The sequence below is a fragment of the Perkinsus marinus genome, assembly GCF_000006405.1.
Source record: "Perkinsus marinus ATCC 50983 genomic scaffold scf_1104296944404, whole genome shotgun sequence".
Classification (NCBI taxonomy): Eukaryota; Perkinsozoa; order Perkinsida; family Perkinsidae; genus Perkinsus; species Perkinsus marinus.
In genome coordinates, this window is record NW_003211409.1 from 307,641 (window position 1) to 326,466 (window position 18,826).

The following is an 18,826-nucleotide window of genomic DNA, read 5'->3' on the forward strand; positions in this document are numbered from 1 at the left end:
AACTCATTGGCATGATGAAAGTAGACAATTTAAAAAACTAGAGCTGATCCCTCGAGAGCTACTGTGCATCGATGCGAGTCTTACTAAGCCGTGTTGTCGGAGGCGCTGGCGACTTTTAATTCACACACACGCGCAGTCCCATGGGATAAGCGGGCAAAGAGTGCACTTGAGCGAGATGACTACGGACATGCATCACACTAACGAATTCTCAATACATATTTGAACAACATTAGAATTATAGCAATGTTGCGGAGATGCGCAGAAAGCAACAAAAATCGGCGGTTCAGCAACATCAAGGTGCTGAACCAGAGGTTGCTGAAATGTGTATCTTCCACTCTATTAGCCAGAAGGATATTCCAAGCCTTCTCCAAGCCGTTTCTGCTGGTAAACCGTATGTAGGCGAGCAAGACAGCATCATGGCATATCAATTATGACAACTGTTGACCTTTTCCACTAACCTATTGAGATTGCCGAATTTACGTCAACTTGGAATAATTTCAGAAACTCTAAGTATGTTTCACAAGTCCTTCAGCCTCAAATGTGAGGGAAGTAAACTAAAGAACGGGATTGAGAAAGATCTTAGTTCGAGACTAAGCAGGTTCTTTGACACTCACAAGGTACCTAAGAAATTGTATGTGAATTTGAACCAAAATTCCATTTCAAAATAAAACATGAAAAAGCCAAATAAAAAAGTCGGTGAAAGTGCTGTAAAAATTTTATCCCCGAGTCGTGTCAGGCACCTATATCGAGCCTTCCCGCAACTTCGAGGAAGTCCTCGCGAATGTGGCTTGAAAGAAACGACCTAATTTCCTCACCAAACTCACGATAGATCTCAAGCGTTCTCAACTTGAGAGTGAGTCTGAGAGACTCCTAATCATGACGATATTATGGCTTCTCATTGCTTAGGGGACGAGAATCTCATCCTCTTTATCAAGCGATTATACTTTTGTAATTTTTTCCGCTCTCAACTACTTAGGCGTAAGAGGCTCATTCATAGAGCCTCGACGGCTGAACTGTTATTCATAGATTCCGACACAGACCAGCACGGAATCAATTCGGGCGTATCTTTGTTCAAAACGTCCCTACTCACACTGCACTCGACACAACCCTCTTGAATGAGAAATGATGTGAAAATGTACCACTACATCAACAATGACCAACAGCATCACCAACAGTACGAGCATTAATAACAGGATCAATGCCCGCGATTGTATAGGATACTATCGAGTTGTTTTGATTTCGTGATTTCCTTGACATAGACTTATTCAGTTTTGCTTCTTACCCTTGAAATTCTTAGTCGGAGTAGGGGAACCCTAACAAGAAAAAACACCGTATCACGTATAGTTACTACGCCCACTACACAGTGCACGCAACGACACCAATAGTTTGATTCACTCTCATCACACCATGCAGAATCGAATCAGCTCACTGTCCAGCAAACTTAGCACTCGATCGACTCACTTTCCCATGCTGAGCTTTAGCCTTCTCACTTTGACCTGCCACGCCCGAGCGGACACTCTTCTTCGCTCGTCTAGGACAGAGCATATACCCCAAACATTGGAAGGGCAGCTTTAACAGATAAACAGCCCAGCTGAACAAGGTCATGCTCAAGAAGATGAACACGAGCCTATCCGCCAGCTCAGAACCTGAGAGCTCCTAGTGTTAGAGACAAAAAAATGGAAACCTACCAACGACCCCTCTTGTGCCAGGGTAAGCCGCGTGTAAAATCTTGAGGTTGGCAGTACTGAGAGACTTCTGCTTCTCATTGACAAAACTGTACATCTTCTTAGCACTAGTAACACCCGCATCGATGATGGAATCTGCAAGATGATATCTTGCCGGTCACCACACTCCGCGAGTTTTCTTACTAATCTTCGGAGCCACTTCAGCGTAGTACACGTCCTTAGCTTGAGCATAGTACTTATTGCCGTCACGGACCACTTCGTTGTACTTCACCTGCATGCCCTTAGATAACATCGATACCGCAGTATCTCGAGAGAACCTATCAAAACACAGAGTGAAGTAATTCTGCCTGAGAGAATATTACTTGGCAAAATCCACCCAATAAACACCAGTCTGATAGGCCACACTCTTCAAGGCATCGAAGGTAATGAGGGCATCGGAAGTAGCAGCTGTCGAGCGAGTGGTCTCCTTAACAGTAGCCTGAACACCAGCATCACTGGAGGGGGCAACAGTAGGTTCCCTCGTTGTGCTGGGAGGCGCAACGCTGATATCAACTCTCCTAGTAGGAGCCGACGTGACCGCCTCAACAGTCGAGGGAGGAGAAGGAACAACAGTCGCAGTTGATTCATGAACCACTACTGCAGGAGGCGTTGTCTGTGCTACTGCAGGGGTAGGAGCAGGAGTAAGACCAACAACGTTCGGAGTCGTACGAGTCTCAACAACTTCCGGGTGAGGAACACTAGCGGCAGCCTATACAACGATATGGTCACTCAACACGAACGAGAAAAGGACTACAATACACAAGCCCAACCTCACCTTATCAGTGGGAGCAGCCTGAACTCCACACAACATGTAAAACGCAGCCACGCTAGCGAGAACGCGCACCATGGATAACTAGACGGAACCGATGAAACTGACAATCGACAACGACATGAAATCTAAACGACTCGGATACGAAATCTTAACACCCAAGATTGAAACTCTATGAATTGGACATGGAAAGTTCATACCACACTAATCAAACAAAATGTACGTCTGCTTGCTGTGTGAAGCGCTGCTACTCATTAGAAATAACCTGATGGTATGCGCCCTATTAGTAGGCACGAAGAAGCATAAACCACCATGAAGACGCAACCACGGCCGAGCCAATGACCTCAAGACAAAGGGGGGGCAGCATCAGATACACCCCGCCGGGAAGAGTAGATCAGTAACACCAACCGAAGTCACTTCTTCCCTATCATGCACGACTTCGCACAGACCACAACCACCACCACAAGTGAGCAAACCATATACGAGGTACCACTGTTATGAATAGCGGTGTGCGTTGCAGCACAACCAGGAGCAAAGGTAGCGTATTCACACGTAGAATAGCCAAGAAACCAGATTTCAGCATAGACCAAATAATTGATAACCAAATCGCCAGTATCAGACCACACGACAGTCGGATCAACAGTAGCTAGTGCCACCTTGGTGCAAGTCTACACCGCCTTGGCAACGGTGAATCGACGCCTCGAAATGCACACCTCACCTGACTGCTGGTCGAGCAGGGTAGTTCAGCACGACTCCAAAGACTTAACCATATGAGTAACATCAATAGAGCATATAATCGCTGTTATCCCACACTAGCGGCTGCTAGGGAGCGCTAAGAGCATGCATCCACAGTCTTCTCAGTAGTGGTGGCAGTAACGAGCCTTCTGACCAAGAACAGCAACATCTAGAGGTAGATAGAACTGCCTAAGCGGCGGCACAAGGCGGCTTCTCGAGATTGGTCTCAGAGAGGCTCTAGTGTGGCTGAGGACGATGCTCCTACACTCACAGTGAAGATTTCCCTTCACATAAGAGTAAGATGCGTTTGAGACCAACTGCGTCAAGTCAGACAGATGAAGACAAATGAATACTTCCAATCGCACCAACACCATCTTCTAGCGGCTACGACCGACACAATAGCGACCTGTCCTCCTCGGGTAGAGACCCTTCAACTGTTCCGTAACGGAGATGAGCACTAGAACAGCTATGCAAACGCCGACCACAATGATGAACACTTAGCAATACGCTACCAGCCATACCGCGACAACAACAAAGTAGAAGGCCTCTCTGCAGATCACCGCCGTCACACCACGTTTACCATAGAGTCATGTTCACTAGCGTTGAGGATACGGCTCCATTTCGTGCAGCATCGGCAAGCGTGAACGTTACTCATTTAATTTCGGGCGCGCGCTTTTTGCAGCGCTTATTCCGAGTGCGGGTGAAGACTAGTTGAATTTACACACCCTTCATAAACATTTCAACGACAATGCACAGGAGAACAAACACACCATCTCCCAACACTAGTCTCTATTGGCAAATCATCACCTTCGCACTCTTATGTCAATTCCCAGCAGCTCACAGTATTAGGGGTCGCTCTTTAAACCGATTTCGAAACTGAGATTCGATTCCAGAATCGCGTATCACACGCTCTTAGAATCGATTCTAACTCTCACAATTGAGTCATCGAACATGGGGTTGTTATTCTCCTGAGGTGGCTAAAGTATAATATAGGATCGTTTCACAATACTAAGTCCATGAGGCCAACCGCTACTCTCAATCACATTCTCACTGGTTTCAGCCAACAATGTCCTCCCCTGTTCATGCCGGATAGCTCTTCCAGCTTCCCCCTAGCTTCCATCGCCCTCCCTGACCGAGAACCCGCGCGCTTCTTGCCAGTGCTCTTCGTCTGCACCATTATCTTCACCTTGTGGGCAATATACAACTTTGTAAATTCTGCTCCTGAGCTTCTATGGTTAGTGGTATCTGTAAGGTTCACATCTTACCATTACTTCAACTAGAAAGACCGGCAGCACTACGGCATGAGTTGTAGGTGATGATCAACATACCTTCTATGCAGCATTGACGTGGTCTTAGAGCTCAAAGAGGTTGGAACGAGCTGATCATATTCAACTCTCTTTTTGCTATGCTACTCGTCTGCTATACTCTCTGTGTGGTCACTAACCCAGGAGAGGTAAGGAAACGGTCGTGCTTGATTTTTAGGGAGAAAAAAACTCCCACCGTGGGAAGATCGTCTTCGAAATCGGTGATAGGTTCATATTATATGAACTCCTATGCTACGTACTCATGGATTAACTTCACAAATTTTTCCGACAGATTCCTAATACTGAGAAATGGTTATACAGCGGGGACGAGGACGAGCCTATAGTAGTTGCTACTATTCTACCGAGTGAGAGCATAGACGATTCGACGGGTTTTTACGATTGTTCCTGTCAGATGCTCAAGAAAAGAAGCGAAGTGGAGCGAGGAGACACTGTAAATGGTGTGGAAAGTCAGTCACCGTCGTTAAGTTGGATGATTGTCATGGTGGAGGTCGCAGGTTCAAACCCGACAGATGTCATCACTGCCGCGTTTGCAAGAGATGTGTGAGTGGTTTAACGCTCTTCACTCTTTATCATCAACTACTTCCCTTGCTAAAACTCCACGTTGAAAGACTAATGAGAATTCCTAGCATATTCAGGTACTTAAAATGGATCACCACTGTCCATGGATATACAACTGTGTTGGTTTCCGCAACCACAAGTATTTCTTCCTCCTGCTCTTCTATGCAACACTAGCGGCTCACTTTATGTGGATTACTATGGTTGAATCGGTAGGTTCGGGACATGAGCCCTCCAGCTGTCCTTTCTGCGGGAATACATGAGTGTTGGGGGAGGAGGAGACAATTTTATATGTTTCGAATCAGTTGCTTGTTATCTCATATTTTGAAGGAATTTTATGCATTCTAGGTCTTCGGTGCGAAGCGGCGGAGCTCGCTGAGCTTCTTATCTAGAATTCCACTGGCTGTTATTGAAACTACTTTGGAAATTGCTCCGCTCGCTCCACAACTAGTATTTTCTCTCTCGTAAGCTCCATCGAATTTCCAGGATAGCACTAGTCGTAATGTCGCCACTTTTTGAAAATTGACAATATTTTGTTATCAGGATGAATGGCTTGATATTCCCTTGAAACTGCTGTTACCTCCTACGTTGTGGAGTGACATTTTTCTGTGTTAGACGCGTTATGCAGTAGAAGAGGAGGAGCCGTTGGGACGGGTCTTCCTCCTTGTATTCGGCATGGTCCTCTCCTCTCTATTCGGGCTACTACTAACAGCATTCTTCGCTTTCCACATATGGTACTATCAGTTGTCTTGAAGTACACCCCATCCGGCTTGGCATGCAGGTTAGCATTCAAGGCGATGACCACTATAGAGTACTGCGAAAAGTCTACTAAGAAGCTTGGTTTCAGTGGGGTGGGTCAGCGGATCGTTCAGCTGCGTCCTGAGATGCTCGTTGCCAGTCTACTTACCATCGTGGGTGCTACGGCGACTTTATAGCAGTAGTAGGTTCCAACCCTTTGTTTTGGCTTTTGCCGATAGGTAGTATTCAGCACCATTTCTCAATCTCTCCGAAGCTCCCCTGCTCAGAATATGGTAGAGGTGACGGAATGTCGTTTACTAGGAAAGACGATGATACCGATTGGATCAATAGCAATGATGATAATATGGAGGGTATTAGCACTGTGTTGTTCTGATGGAGTGGTATCGTTTTATAGGGAATAATAATTCTTCACAGACTCCTGGTGGAAGTAGTAGGCGGGTGAGACGAGGCCTTGCGATTATCGGTATGCACGGTTGTGACTTTTATAGGCGGTGAAATACCGAGACGAGAAGCAACATGCTCCTGAATCCAGCGAGGCTCTACTCGGTAGTCCTTGATACGGATCTACTCAGATCCTCCTTGTTACAGTAGTGGCGATTGCTTTGTCCGATGTGCATATCCTATTGTTGTTGATTTAACCCTACCATATTGCGTTGGAGTATGCAGGGTTAACTTCGATTTTAGAGTGTTTCGGAAATGATTGTCATTAGAAGATGCCCTGTTGAAAGTGTCAGCCTAGTGCTTCCCTATGGCGCCTCAACAAGTCGTGTCATCAGCTCGAGGCGGCCTGGATTACAGTCATGTCGCTGATCGTCAGATGCCTCCTCCGGCGCCATCACCAACTCCCAAGTCGGTGCCGGCTCGTGGGGTCGGTGCGGTGGGGGGACCGCCGTCGCCTACTCTACCACAGGTGAGGATATGTCGTGTGTCCATTGGGAAATTCTCGCTGTTTCTAAGCACTTGTATTCTACTTCGTATATACCTGAGCTTAGCAGCTGTAATATTCCAACGCTGAGTGGGAGGTCACTGATGCTGTCCTCAACTGCTGCAGATTGCCCGTATGGATGCATATGGTCCATCTCGAGGTCAACCTACATATCTACAACAAAACGCGCACGTTCAGTACAGCCCTCAGCCGACTAATAGCGACTATCGGACGAGGCACCAAGAGGTACACTACTCGCCATCTAGAGAGCGAAAATAAGTGTGCAGAGGCAACTTTTTCTACAGGAAGCCCTATATAGGTATATTGCATGGAACCTGTCCCCAATCGGTTTTCGAAAAAAATTTTCATTGCCTTTTTGCGCGTGTATTGAGCCTTCTCCATCCATTATAGACTTAATCCATATCATATCCATGAATGTGATGCGACTAACCTCTGTGATACTACGACTTACCTTCTTAACACACGTAATTCGTTTGTCTGGTTTCACCAGCGTTGTCCAAGTTAGCGATAAGAAGACGCATTCTCTGAGTAGACGCTTGGAAAGGATCAAGAAGAGGGCGATAACTATATCAAAAGATTTCAGCTTCAAAGTTGTTCTGTAGAAAAAGTTACCTCTCCAGATCGCGAGCCTTGCTGAGGTCCACATGTGTTGACTTTATGAAAAACGAGAAATTTTCATACGAAGCCTGAGTAGATTCACATCTGTATTGGGGTGGCAATCAGTAGGCTCGGGAGGTTCTATAGGAAGCTCTTAGTTGAAACAGAAACTAATGTGCGAGGTCTGTGTCCTCAGATATATGAGCCTTTGAGAAGGGACGTTCTGCATTATATTTTCGAGCAGACATCGAATGTTCATCTTCACAATGAGGAGTGTACGGCGGCTCTCATGCAGTGTCTTATTAAAATGCTCAACGCCTTGGAGGTTGCCATTCATGTAAGTCTAGGAAGAACGCGTATGGTTGGCGCATCCCGGGAAGAACTTTTCAGAGGACCGAGGGGCGAGTTATCGAGAACATGACATACAGCGCGGAACTTCAGCACGATATAGGAAGGTGCTTGTCGAAATTGGATGTGAGTTGTAAAGTTATATATTTGGAAAACATAGAGGTTCTTATGTAGGGAGTCACTGGCTACTGCAGAGACACTGAAGTGAGTAGTAGGATGGCGAGAGCTGTCGTGAATGATGTGGTGCTGGGCTCAGACACATCTAGTGGAGAACCTCGCGGAGACTAAGGCTAGCGCCCGTAGTGTGCAGCAGCACTTTGAACAGGACGTAGGGGTCTTCAGCTGAGCTTAGTTGAGATTGTCTTCACTGTTAGGGTAACAAGCTGGAGAGTATACAGATGCATCTGATGCAGTTGACGGTAGCGATGCGGGGTTGCCACTGTCCAACTCGGTTGGTTGTTATATTGTTGATCATATATCTATCGATAGTATATTGGAGTTTCACGACCCGTTTTACGTGAAGTGGCGTAATACTCTGTGAAAACGGCGAAACCTGAAATATGTTTTTCACTAGTGTTTTCCATATCACTAGGGTGAAATTCCATTTTCGTATAAACACTATATATATAACTATACTGTTTTCGAGAAAGTCGTATCGTCGTTTTCCGCATCAGAGACAAGTCCAGGACTCTCCAACATACAATGATATGAAAGCCCACAGCGACGAGATCATCGCGGCTATCTCCTCAGTGGGCACCTACATGTACACTCGTGATGCTATCTGTGCTGCTCCTTCAGCGGTTTGCCACTCTAAACAGCACTTTCCAAAAGCTCTCCCAGGACGTGTGCGATGCGAAGGCTCAGAATGTGGCCTTGACTTCGGCACTCTCGAAAGTCAGTGAGAGGCTCAGTTGGCTGGAGAGAGCAGACCGAGATCGTCTAGGAAGGTCGAGCGCAACGAATACAGCACCGCAGATTAGAGTGTAGTCTTGAATTTCGAGTTCCTCGCTGTACATTTGAAAATCAGGCCAGGCAGTAGTAGCTATAGTGAAGTGGATCTACTCAGCAGTAGCAACGACTTGTCGTATGGCTCGGCCGAGCTGAGGGCAGGGACGAAATATGGACGGCTGATGGACAGCAAAGGTATGCCTGAGAATTGCTAATTCAGATGAGGGTGTCTCCGTTTAAGAGGAGGACTCCACTGATGAGTGTGTGCAAATACACGCATGAAAAAGTGTTTTACGGTAGATAACAATCAAGAAATAAACTTGTATAGGTTCAGAGCGGCTATGTTCTGTCGCATGCACTCGTCGTGGAAATTCATTCTACTATATCGTAGCCTTACGTAATGTGGGGAAATAGTCGCATTGTTAACTTCATGTGTAGGTGAGAAAAAAATGTAAAATTTCGGGGAAAATTTTCGGAAATTTTTGTTGGTTTTCGAACATTTCCTCTCCGCCGAAGTCATGCGTAAACTTCCATAATTAGTGAAGAAACTGCTGAGCTCAGCTGAGGAAAGCGATCGCATATTCGTACACTGCACTATGCGGGCTGAAGTAGTTTCTTATCGAGCTTTCACGACTTGGCGACTTCGACTGATCAGATGGTCACCAGGAGGGGACGATGAGGGACAATCTCGTCTCGCCAGTATTGCTGGATATGGATCCTCAGAGAGCACCAGAAGCGAGGCTGCAGGGAGAGTCATTGGTGACACCAAGCCGTCGAGGGGTAGTGGACGGAGTTGGCGGAGAACTGGCGAGGACTGGAGGTAGAGTTGTCTGTGTTCAATTCGGAGCCCTTTATACGGAACTAGTTTCGCAGTCTCAGTGGGCATCAGAACCTCATCTGTGTAGAGCTCGGCGAGGCTACAGTTGCTCCCCAAACACTTGTTCCTATCGACGCTGATAACCGAAGCCATTTCGAGGTTGAGGCTCCTGTGAGTGCAGTGACTATGAATGCTCATTACACAACACCATTGTTGGGTGCTGCGGAATATCGAACAGGTAGTAAAGAGGGGGTAGTTTGTAATAATCTGCACTCGTTTATGAGGAGGCGTTTTCGTACGATTTAATCGCTTTTGTGATTTTATTACGATGCATTCGGAAGAAAATGTAATACGCGAAATATTCCCCGTGTTTTACGGCGGGAATTCAACACGGCTTAGCTGTTGTGATTCGTGACCATTACTCGTGGTTGAAGTGATGTTTGCCACACAAGTGTCGTTTCAGAAACAGCGAGCTGTTCTGCAAACGCGCTGGATGATGCCTCAGTCGAGGAGAAGGAGGATAAGCTCCCTATAGCGCCTCCCGATCGGGCCGCCTCATCCCAGGCAGATGTGGTCCAGTCGAGGCAGGATAATATTGTTGAGCACGTCGAGCTACCGATAGCAGCATTCTCGTCGGTGGATGAGGGTCCTGCTAGGGAGACGGCTGGTGAGTACTGCATTGTGCAGTGTGGGAACATGTGTTTGCTTTCCACAGCTGAAGATCCACACGCGATTTGGGGTAGAAGTAGACAATAACTATTTCCCGGAATTTTCATATTGTTACCAACACATGTAGTTGACAATGTGCATATATGTCCACACTGGTTGGGGTGCTATACTGTGTTGGAAATTCATCGACTAACGACACGTGTTAGTAGCAGTAGAGAAAATTCTGAGTAAAATTTTTGTACTTGTACGCTCTTATGTGAGGAAACGTCTGAGCTCAGCTGAGGAAAACAATCGTATATCCCACCTCAGACGAGTTGGCGAAAGCGATGACTAGTGAGGGGCTGAAGGCTGAGAGCGACGCTCAAGGACTACTTTGGAATGCTGGTGACAGTGAGTCACCTGCTGTCACCATCGAGTCCATACCATTCCTTTTCCATCTCTTGGCACAAGCATCTTGGCCGGTCCAGCTACTGGTACCAATCAGTGACCGAGTTGACTTTGAAGGACCCTCGTGAGAATAGCCATGAAATAACGTGTCGTTATCGTAGGGCTGATCTTAGGGTCTTTTTACTGGGAATTCGACGAATTGTGCAAATTTGCATTTTTCAGGAGCGCGCGCAGTTGGCGCTGGGTTCTGTGATGGAGGCCTCGCCCAGCTGGTGGCTCTGGCAGCGCCCGAGAGTGAGCACCTCCGAATTGATATTGTAAAGCTGCACGTGGAGGGTCTCCAGGGACAGCCAGAATTAACTCGTGATTTTGGTGATGTATTTGATTTCATAATGTGATAATATCTGCCATTTTCACTTCAGCTCGTAAACTACTTGGAGTGTACCAGTCTGATGAGGTGAGTTTAGTGGCTTCGAGTCGTTGGCAGTCTGGAAAAAAGGCACATGTGTTGGTGAAAATATGGAAAATTCAGGGAAAATTCGGCGAAATTTTTGTTGGTTTTTCAACACTTTTTTCCGAATTCGTATGTAAAGTTGAATAATTAGTGAGGAAACTTCCGAGCTCGGCTGAGGCGAGCAAAAGTATATATCGCAATACTGTGCGTTGCGTGGCAATTTCAGACTACCATTGAGGAGGCCATCAACGACTTGACAGAGTGGCTCGCTGAAGGTCCTCTAGATGGCGTACTCCTGTAGGTGTCGCTCGAGGGTGCGCATAAACTATGATTAGCTCGCCAAGTTGCTAGATTGTTTCTAATATGAGAGTATGAAAGTGTTGGCCAATGGGTAGGGGAATGTATCCCTAGAAGGCGTTGTGGTCCTTCACGCTGATGAGTGCTGCTGTTGAAGCCGCGGCTCCCACGACGACGAAAGTAGATGTGATAAAGCAGCAAAACGGTCTTCACGACAGTCAAATGGGAGGTCAAGTCCAACGGGAGATGAAATACCATTGTGATGGTAAGTAAAGTGCTCCATCCTTGTGGCCCTATGTTTCTCATAAGCTGTTAAGTAACCATCTAAAGATTCCTAACACCAGAGAGACTTGCCGCTAGACCCTCGTCCTTGTTCGACGAACTGTGGTGGTGTCTTCTCTCTCCTTCCTGCTCGTCGTCGCTTGCCAGACCACACTTTACCGACAACACCAAAGGCCGACGACGCGAGTCCAGATGATCTCATTAAAACCCCACCGGCGTTGGTGGTAGAAACACCAGAATCTAGACGAGCTCCTCTTCAGAGATGTCCGGACAGTTCAGGTGAGAGTAGGGAGTATGTGATCAGCTCTCGAGAGGGCTGAGCTAGAAGGAGTCTAGAGTACGAGATTCCAAGGCCGGTCATTCGTTGTAAATATTGAGATGGTTCAATTTGAAGTATCATCTTGGCACGTCCACTGCTGGAGTCGTTGAGTAACTCTTAGTTGTGAATAGTTTTCTGTTCGTATATATTCCTGATTGATGCTTAACAGGAGATAGTGGTTAGCCGTTACACAACACGTGATTCCATGGACATTCCATGCTCGTGCGATATTAAGGAATCATGCAAGAGAGCCATTGATTAAGGTATTGGCCAACATGATAGGAATTTTGAGTACGTTCTCTCGAGTTGGCAACTCTGAAACTGTCATGGCTAGACCATGGTTTAGCTTCATCGTGTTGGAAGTGCCTCTTTTAGTGAGTTTATTATTTCTATATTACGGAGTTTGTGGAGCATTGGATGTATCCGTAGGTCGACATATAGATGCTCAGCGATTCCGTCGAGATTCCAGTCGTTTGAGTCTAGATGGGAGTAGATTGCGCTTGCCGAGAGCGTCTGCTGCAAGGGTGAGTAGGCGAAATCATACACGGCGTATGAATGTGTTGATATTTCTCATGACATCTCTCTTGTTTTTCTGTGTTTTCGGTTAGGCCTCTCCTGGGCCCGCGTCGAAGCCACAAACTGGCGAGTCCCCTGTCCCTGCGAAAAATATTGAAGCTGTTGTGGCAGAGAAGGACGAGGAGATAGAGAGAGTCATGAGAGATGTCGAAGCCGGAAAGTAAACGATGGTTAACCACATATGTTGGTGACAATATGGAAATTCTGAGGAAATTTTGGGAAATTTTTGTTGGTTTCTTACAATTCTACCATAGTTTGCATATAAACTCCCATAATTAGTGAGGAAACTTCTAGGGTCTGATGAGGAAAGCGAACATGCGATGGTGATTTAATGAAAGTGATATGTAACGAGAAGTTTGTTGCCATTCTGCACTCTACAGAGGCGGTAACAGAGGAGAATATAACTTTCTCCATGTGCATCAACTGCGCTATAGTTGCGCTGCTCTCACTCTGTGCAGAATCATGTCAGTGGCACTCGTGAGATGATTTATTAACTGATAGAAACATGAATTATGAATACGAATATAATAATAACGTAATGTTATTGAGGTAAAGGGGCATTGACATAGATTGATTATAGATAATCAATAGGTATATACCACATCTGTTTGAACTTTACTTTATCCCAACTGGTGTGTCGAAGTTCCTCTATTTATGGTTTCTCAGAATCGCACTGGCAGCAGAGAGAGCCAAGACGAGGACACTAGTGCAGAAGAAAGTCGATGAAGTTGGTCGCATTGCTGGAGAGCTAAGACAGCACCTGGACTGTTTCTCAGTTGAGCAAGAAGCACATGAGTGAAATCGCCGAGCTAGAAGGCAGAATTAGAGAGTTGGAGAATACGATTAAGGGTGAGCGGGAAAGTCTGAAGAAAGCTGTGAAAATCACTGATGAGAACAACGTAAGCATATGAGCGCGGAGAGCTTGTGTAGGCGTATTGTTGTAGACTCTGCGGGTTCGTATTCGCGACTATGAGTCGAAGCTTGAGAGTGCTAAGAACAAGATCGCCCGTCTTGAGACACAGCTCAAAGTGAAAGAAGGTAAGATGATGATTCTTCATTCGAAGGGAGAGGCTACATGATACTAACACAGTTCGATATAAAGCAGGAGTTGCCTTACTTCATATAGAGGGCTCCTCTGTGAGGGGGGATGAAGGACGCTTTCAGAGGATATACTGACTTCGGCTCGCCTTGTGAAGAATTTGACTGAGCAGAGGGACTTGTTCAAGGCGCAGTTGGAAGGACTAGGTGGGTAGTTTAGTCGCCTGTTGTGATACGTACGATTTTCCCAACAGGTCAAGCGGCGTCCGATACAGAGCTACTCGCTGCGAATGCGCGATATGAAGCTCTTGTGAGCGCACATAAGCAGGCGCTAGAATGCGAGCAGAAGGTGTGGTATGAGACTTTGCTTGTCATTTATCGGCGTTTTGGCAGGCTCGTGGTGAGGCTGTAGATTTGCGAGTGAAGAATGAAGCCCATGCGAGGGAGAGGGCTCGGCTGTATGACGAGGTGAATGCTCTTAAGAAGAAGATTATCAAAGATCAACAGGTGAGATATTACTTATCAGTTTTGGGTGTAGTCAGTACTAGGACCACCTGGCCGAACGCGACCGGATGTCGGCGACGTTTAATCAGAGGATCGAGGAGATCACTAGGGAATTCGCGGTAGGCTAATGACCTCACTTCTCGATAGTGGTTCATCATCAGGATGGTGTTGCGACGAAGGCCGAGGAGAGGCGACGGAGCGGAGGAGGTGCGACAAGTGAGAAGCTCAGACTGCGAGTTGAGGAGCTTACTTTTGAACGAGTGAGACTGGCTTTCGTTATAGGCAGGTATTGGTCGTTTAGGATGCCCTACTTGGTGAGCTCGAGGAATGTCGTAAAGAGGTCCCGGCAGCTGTGCGTGGTGATGAAGGATGAATTAAAATGAATCGATCGCATGATATAGTAACGAGTATCTTACATTATCTCGATTTCTTGTTCAGTAAAGTGTATAGGGCGAAAAATATCATTCGGATGTAGAACTACAAAATGGTCCGGTTGATGAACCGTGTTGGCACAATTATCATCACTGATATTGCTAATGGTAATTTACTATACTGTATAGTGTGTTTCCACATCACATTGGTAGTTAACAAGGCGATATTACAAAAAGTAAACACGAGACCCCGAATACAAATGCTGGCTCTACCGTAACAGCCAATCTTTTTGAGGTGCGCCAAGGAACCGTTATTGCGGCACTCACAACTAGCCTTGCTCACTGCGTAAACATCGTCCTTCATAGTGAATTTCGAAAACGCCATCCGAACTATCGTGGGTAGAACTCAGCGGTTTTCTAGTCCATTCTTCTCCAACATTGCCACGATATTGAGATCACTTTAAAGTCGCCCATCTGATGACAACTTCGAAGTTGTGATGAACCTTCGCAAATGGCTCGACTACTCCATTCGAAAGGTGTAGATATTGTGTAAGTAGAACCCGTTCAGTTCTCGTATTCACCTCCTCAAAATCGTGTGTGGATTCAGCGTGACATGCTAGTTATCTCCATAACTGAACGCACTCTGATAGAGGAAACTATCGTATTTGCAGACATGTACGCTGCCAACAGCGTAATCATACTTGCACAAACTTTCCACCGCACCGTTTGCATCTTTGGGTGTATACATTCACCGATTTCGTGTGCCGTGATATTCTGAAAACTGCAATCTCTCACTAATGCGAACCAGAGAGTGAGTACTATTTACTTGTGTTCGCAATCTGTACATATGAATGAGTACTTGGCCCGAATCTCGTAGGAGTGGCTAGTAGTCACCGTATACTGCGGGAACACAGCTGACGCAATCCGAGCCCTGAAACCCGAAACGTCTCATTCAGACAACTTTTCGAACAGTGTTGGAATATATGTTCGCTTTCCTCAGCTCAGCTCAGCTCAGGAGCTTCCTCACGAGTTATTCAAGTTCATCTGTACATATTCGGGTGGAAATGTATCGAAACGGATGAGAATTTCTCAAAATTTCATCAGAGTTTCCATATTGTCACCAGAACATGTTGTCAAGTAACTAACCATTTCTTGAATGCTGATCCATGAGGAGGCCGGAGCTCACCGCTCAGAATGAACTGTGCTACATGGCACATCTCGTGAAGCAGTGTCTGGCAATGCCAACTATCAGCCGCGACAAAACACATGCATCTCAAGCTTACTGTGCAGACACGTACTGGCCGATCGAGAACCTTGGTAGAAAGTTCTATTCGACAGGCTCCATTCTTGAAAACAGTGACACCAGCAGTGGTGAGCATCCTATTGTTCCACGTGATATCCATGTCCTATAAGAACAGAGAACGCAGAGGGAAGTAAACGAACATTTCTGATGCACGTGGCACCTTGGGCAACCGATTGTCGAAGACTTGCTCGTTGATGCGGGGGTACCTACAGGGACGTGCCGAGAACACCACATGCGATCCATACCACTCCTCCACCAACGCGATTCGAATGCGACTAAAGTCCCCGTCTGGCAATGAGGCACCGTCGTCTTCTCCTGCAGGAGTTCTCGTGGACTGCGGTGTTCTCTTCCGTGATCGAGGGCGTCGCCGCGTACCTGAGCAGGAGCTCAGTCATGCCGCCACGAGTACACCGACTACATATCGGTGTCAACAATGCATCATCTTCACTGTCATCATCCTTTTTATTATTGCCATGTCGATAGTCCGCTGGCGTCAAAGTCATGTATCTGTGCGAGTCGTACAGCAGCACTGCTCAACCCTGGACTGCTTACGGTGGCAATTCCCTCTCTTTATTCGCTGGGCCAGGAGTATTCTCATTGGCTGCTCCATTAGCGAGGTCTGCAACAACATCATCATCAACCTGGAAAATAGAACATCACAGTAGCTTCAATTCCTCAAGATGCTCACCACAGGGCTGACCATCTTCTCCACGTCAGAGTCACCATCTTCCAATAGAACCGATGTAAGTCGACGATCCGGATCGGCACTCTTCCGCCGTTCCATTCGTGTCTGGTCAAGAGGCTCCTGCTCGTCCTCCTCTTCGTCATCACTTAGCTCTATGGGGCTACCCACAGGACTTGTCACACTGCTCGACGAGTCAGATGCAGGAGGCGTCTCGGATAGCGGGAATGGAGGCGGCGATATCGGTTCTTGGACTGCATCCCGAACAGGACTCTGTGGCGGCTCTTCTGTTGAGGTTTGAGGTGCAGTAGCTTCACATGTGATCTCCTCCTCTGTCTCAACAGGCAAGGCGACTCCTGCTGCCTCTACCGCTGCATCAGTGCATGCTTTCACCGGGGAAACTGATTCCCGTGAGTGAGTAGGAGTTATGGACAGGTCGAAAGTAGTGGAGGTCTCCACAAAGAAGTTCATCACGGGCAATATGCTAGATATCTCGGTTACACTGAAGTTGGTCTCAGTGGGTTGCTCGAGTACAGAAGTCGGCTTGGACGGAACCTCTCCAGAACACAGCGAGACAAATGAGTCAGAAGAGGCACCGGAATCATTGGCCGTCTGGAACGTTGACATAACAAACTTCATTTAATGCAATTTCCTCTCACCAGCAGACCTCTTTTTTATCAGCATCAACGACTTCCCCGCTGTTACGAACACAAAACGAGTGTGCATACGAGATCCTTTGATAATATGGGCATGTGTCGTTGAGACTAGACACTCTATTCTCCCTATATGCCGAGATACGAGCGTACTCAAGTGCGGTCAGTGGCACGTAAACTGGATCATCCACGTTGCATGGGAGAGCCGTTTCTGATTCCGACCATGCATAAAATGGACATGTGAGAGGCTACCATCAGTGGCATCCATGGCAGCAGCGAACATCCTCCACAGATCTAGAGGTGCCTCCTTTACAGTTATGCCTTTCTTTTTCAGTGACAAAGCCAGACCTGATCAGCATTAGAAACCCAGTGAGAGCGAACTGTAGAATTCACCCCGGAAGGCCTCGACAGACCGAGGATAAGATTCCACTAGCCTCCACGAGGCGAATGTGAGGAGCTGCCTCCACTGCTTCTCTCGAGCATCAGCACCAGTGCCTAACACTCACGTCAACGGGACATACCTCGCACGACTAAGCTCATGGCACTGACGACAGTAACCTGGTGCACTCAGGCTATAACACTAAACGGGAATGTTCTTGAGCAGATTACTCGCGATCCACCGCGGTTGTGCTATGGCAGGGGGAGGAGTCGAGACTGCCTACCATTATAAAGTAAACCCAGCGTTGTGTCTCGAAGCTCTCTAGGATCTGGGAGTCCTTGCGGTACCGCTCCATGCCCAACATACGGCCACACATTCTCAACCGTAGCTAGCGGGGAGGACCCTCCTTCACCACACTCATATAGACCGTCATTAACCGACAGGAACGACCAGGCTACTGCGGTGTTGAAGTCGGCCTTTGTTGAGGCCCTAGCCGGAGACCAGGCCAAGTGAAGCATAGAGTACGGTATCACCACACAGTCACCAACTCGTTGAACAGCCGTGTGAATTTCAACCTTCTCGAGCCAAGGGCGATGGAGATCCTCATCAACTGCATCCAGGTCTAACGCCAGCCAGTCGGTCCCTGTGTTGTAACGGTCGTCAGTGGTGTTGTAACGGTTTCCTCTCACCCAAGGTAAGATGTCACCGTACTTGCGTGTGTCAATGAACCACCATAATTTCTCGACATCTCCAGCCACTAGACAGTTCATGACATTCTCCTTATCATAGTGGAAAGAAGATCTCGTCTCCAATCCCGCTGGAGCTATCCACAGGCCGTTCTCCTCTATAATCAGCCCCTCACGATTTCCCCATTGAGGCACTTCCACCTCCCAGGCCATGGCTTGAGGGAGCGTCGACACCACATACCAGTTCCCATCTAGAGCAAGATCCCGCAGGGTCATTCTAGACGCGGCCTCCTTGGCAACTCCGCGCAATTCTATTGGAGTCTCCAACTTCACCTGGAGTTCACCAAAGTCGCCATTTCCGAATGTGGTCCTCTTCGACCAGTCCGGGATCACCATGGCATTCCGTATGACCAAGGGCCTATGCTCAGCAATGTAGTAGCTCCAATACTCACCACAAGAGAGGTTCTCGCTGACAACCGAGTCAATTCTGGGATACTGTCCCCTTACGAGGAAGGACCCGTTCAGCGGGGACCCAGCAGGATCCCCTCTGTGCAGTGGTAAGTGACAGAATAGTGGTATCTCACGATGCATCCACATGAACATATCTCTGCCTAGACCTTTCGAGGAGGCCGCCTCTCCCCCACGAGCGGCTTTCGCCTGTTCACGTGCGCGATAGTAGTGCCATAGTCTAGTAGTCAATAGC

The 18,826-nt window shown here is 47.2% G+C and overlaps 7 protein-coding genes across 7 annotated transcripts; 4 read left to right on the forward strand and 3 right to left on the reverse strand.

The window, feature by feature from the left end:
- Nucleotides 1–1,144: 1,144 nt before the first annotated feature.
- Nucleotides 1,145–2,590, reverse strand: Pmar_PMAR001106 (hypothetical protein). Its single transcript, XM_002780468.1, has 6 exons — nt 2,500–2,590; nt 2,048–2,163; nt 1,869–2,002; nt 1,689–1,820; nt 1,462–1,646; nt 1,145–1,313 (listed from the first exon to the last, which is right to left on the reverse strand). The coding sequence occupies exons 1-6, from the start codon at nt 2,569–2,571 to the stop codon at nt 1,266–1,268; spliced, it is 687 nt and encodes a 228-aa protein (XP_002780514.1). The 5' UTR covers nt 2,572–2,590; the 3' UTR covers nt 1,145–1,265.
- Nucleotides 2,591–2,922: 332 nt separating this feature from the next.
- Pmar_PMAR001107 (cell cycle regulator with zinc finger protein domain, putative) lies at nt 2,923–6,043 on the forward strand (the record flags this gene model as incomplete). Its single annotated transcript, XM_002780469.1, has 8 exons — nt 2,923–2,979; nt 3,014–3,030; nt 4,585–4,760; nt 4,945–4,999; nt 5,048–5,093; nt 5,189–5,324; nt 5,737–5,842; nt 5,890–6,043. 8 exons carry the CDS (start codon nt 2,923–2,925, stop codon nt 6,041–6,043), a joined length of 747 nt encoding a protein of 248 aa, XP_002780515.1.
- A 1,674-nt stretch (nt 6,044–7,717) lies between these two features.
- On the forward strand, nt 7,718–8,660 carry Pmar_PMAR001108 (hypothetical protein; the record flags this gene model as incomplete). Its single annotated transcript, XM_002780470.1, has 6 exons — nt 7,718–7,747; nt 7,801–7,884; nt 7,933–7,962; nt 8,015–8,086; nt 8,133–8,177; nt 8,433–8,660. 6 exons carry the CDS (start codon nt 7,718–7,720, stop codon nt 8,658–8,660), a joined length of 489 nt encoding a protein of 162 aa, XP_002780516.1.
- A 446-nt stretch (nt 8,661–9,106) lies between these two features.
- Nucleotides 9,107–11,334, forward strand: Pmar_PMAR001109 (hypothetical protein; the record flags this gene model as incomplete). Its single annotated transcript, XM_002780471.1, has 8 exons — nt 9,107–9,144; nt 9,362–9,526; nt 9,586–9,761; nt 9,987–10,190; nt 10,502–10,582; nt 10,802–10,873; nt 11,002–11,036; nt 11,260–11,334. The coding sequence occupies 8 exons, from the start codon at nt 9,107–9,109 to the stop codon at nt 11,332–11,334; spliced, it is 846 nt and encodes a 281-aa protein (XP_002780517.1).
- Nucleotides 11,335–12,206: 872 nt separating this feature from the next.
- On the forward strand, nt 12,207–14,464 carry Pmar_PMAR001110 (coiled-coil domain-containing protein, putative; the record flags this gene model as incomplete). The annotated part of the gene is made up of 11 exons (XM_002780472.1): nt 12,207–12,305; nt 12,540–12,667; nt 13,174–13,234; nt 13,284–13,406; nt 13,452–13,545; nt 13,672–13,752; nt 13,800–13,894; nt 13,939–14,052; nt 14,094–14,168; nt 14,211–14,309; nt 14,351–14,464. 11 exons carry the CDS (start codon nt 12,207–12,209, stop codon nt 14,420–14,422), a joined length of 1,041 nt encoding a protein of 346 aa, XP_002780518.1. The 3' UTR covers nt 14,423–14,464.
- Nucleotides 14,465–15,068: 604 nt separating this feature from the next.
- On the reverse strand, nt 15,069–17,041 carry Pmar_PMAR001111 (conserved hypothetical protein). The gene is made up of 9 exons (XM_002780473.1): nt 16,412–17,041; nt 16,276–16,364; nt 16,142–16,230; nt 15,969–16,098; nt 15,884–15,929; nt 15,704–15,826; nt 15,567–15,652; nt 15,247–15,351; nt 15,069–15,194 (listed from the first exon to the last, which is right to left on the reverse strand). Exons 1-9 carry the CDS (start codon nt 17,030–17,032, stop codon nt 15,116–15,118), a joined length of 1,368 nt encoding a protein of 455 aa, XP_002780519.1. The 5' UTR covers nt 17,033–17,041; the 3' UTR covers nt 15,069–15,115.
- Nucleotides 17,042–17,688: 647 nt separating this feature from the next.
- Nucleotides 17,689–18,720, reverse strand: Pmar_PMAR001112 (conserved hypothetical protein; the record flags this gene model as incomplete). The annotated part of the gene is made up of 1 exon (XM_002780474.1): nt 17,689–18,720. One exon carries the CDS (start codon nt 18,718–18,720, stop codon nt 17,689–17,691), a length of 1,032 nt encoding a protein of 343 aa, XP_002780520.1.
- Nucleotides 18,721–18,826: the final 106 nt, after the last annotated feature.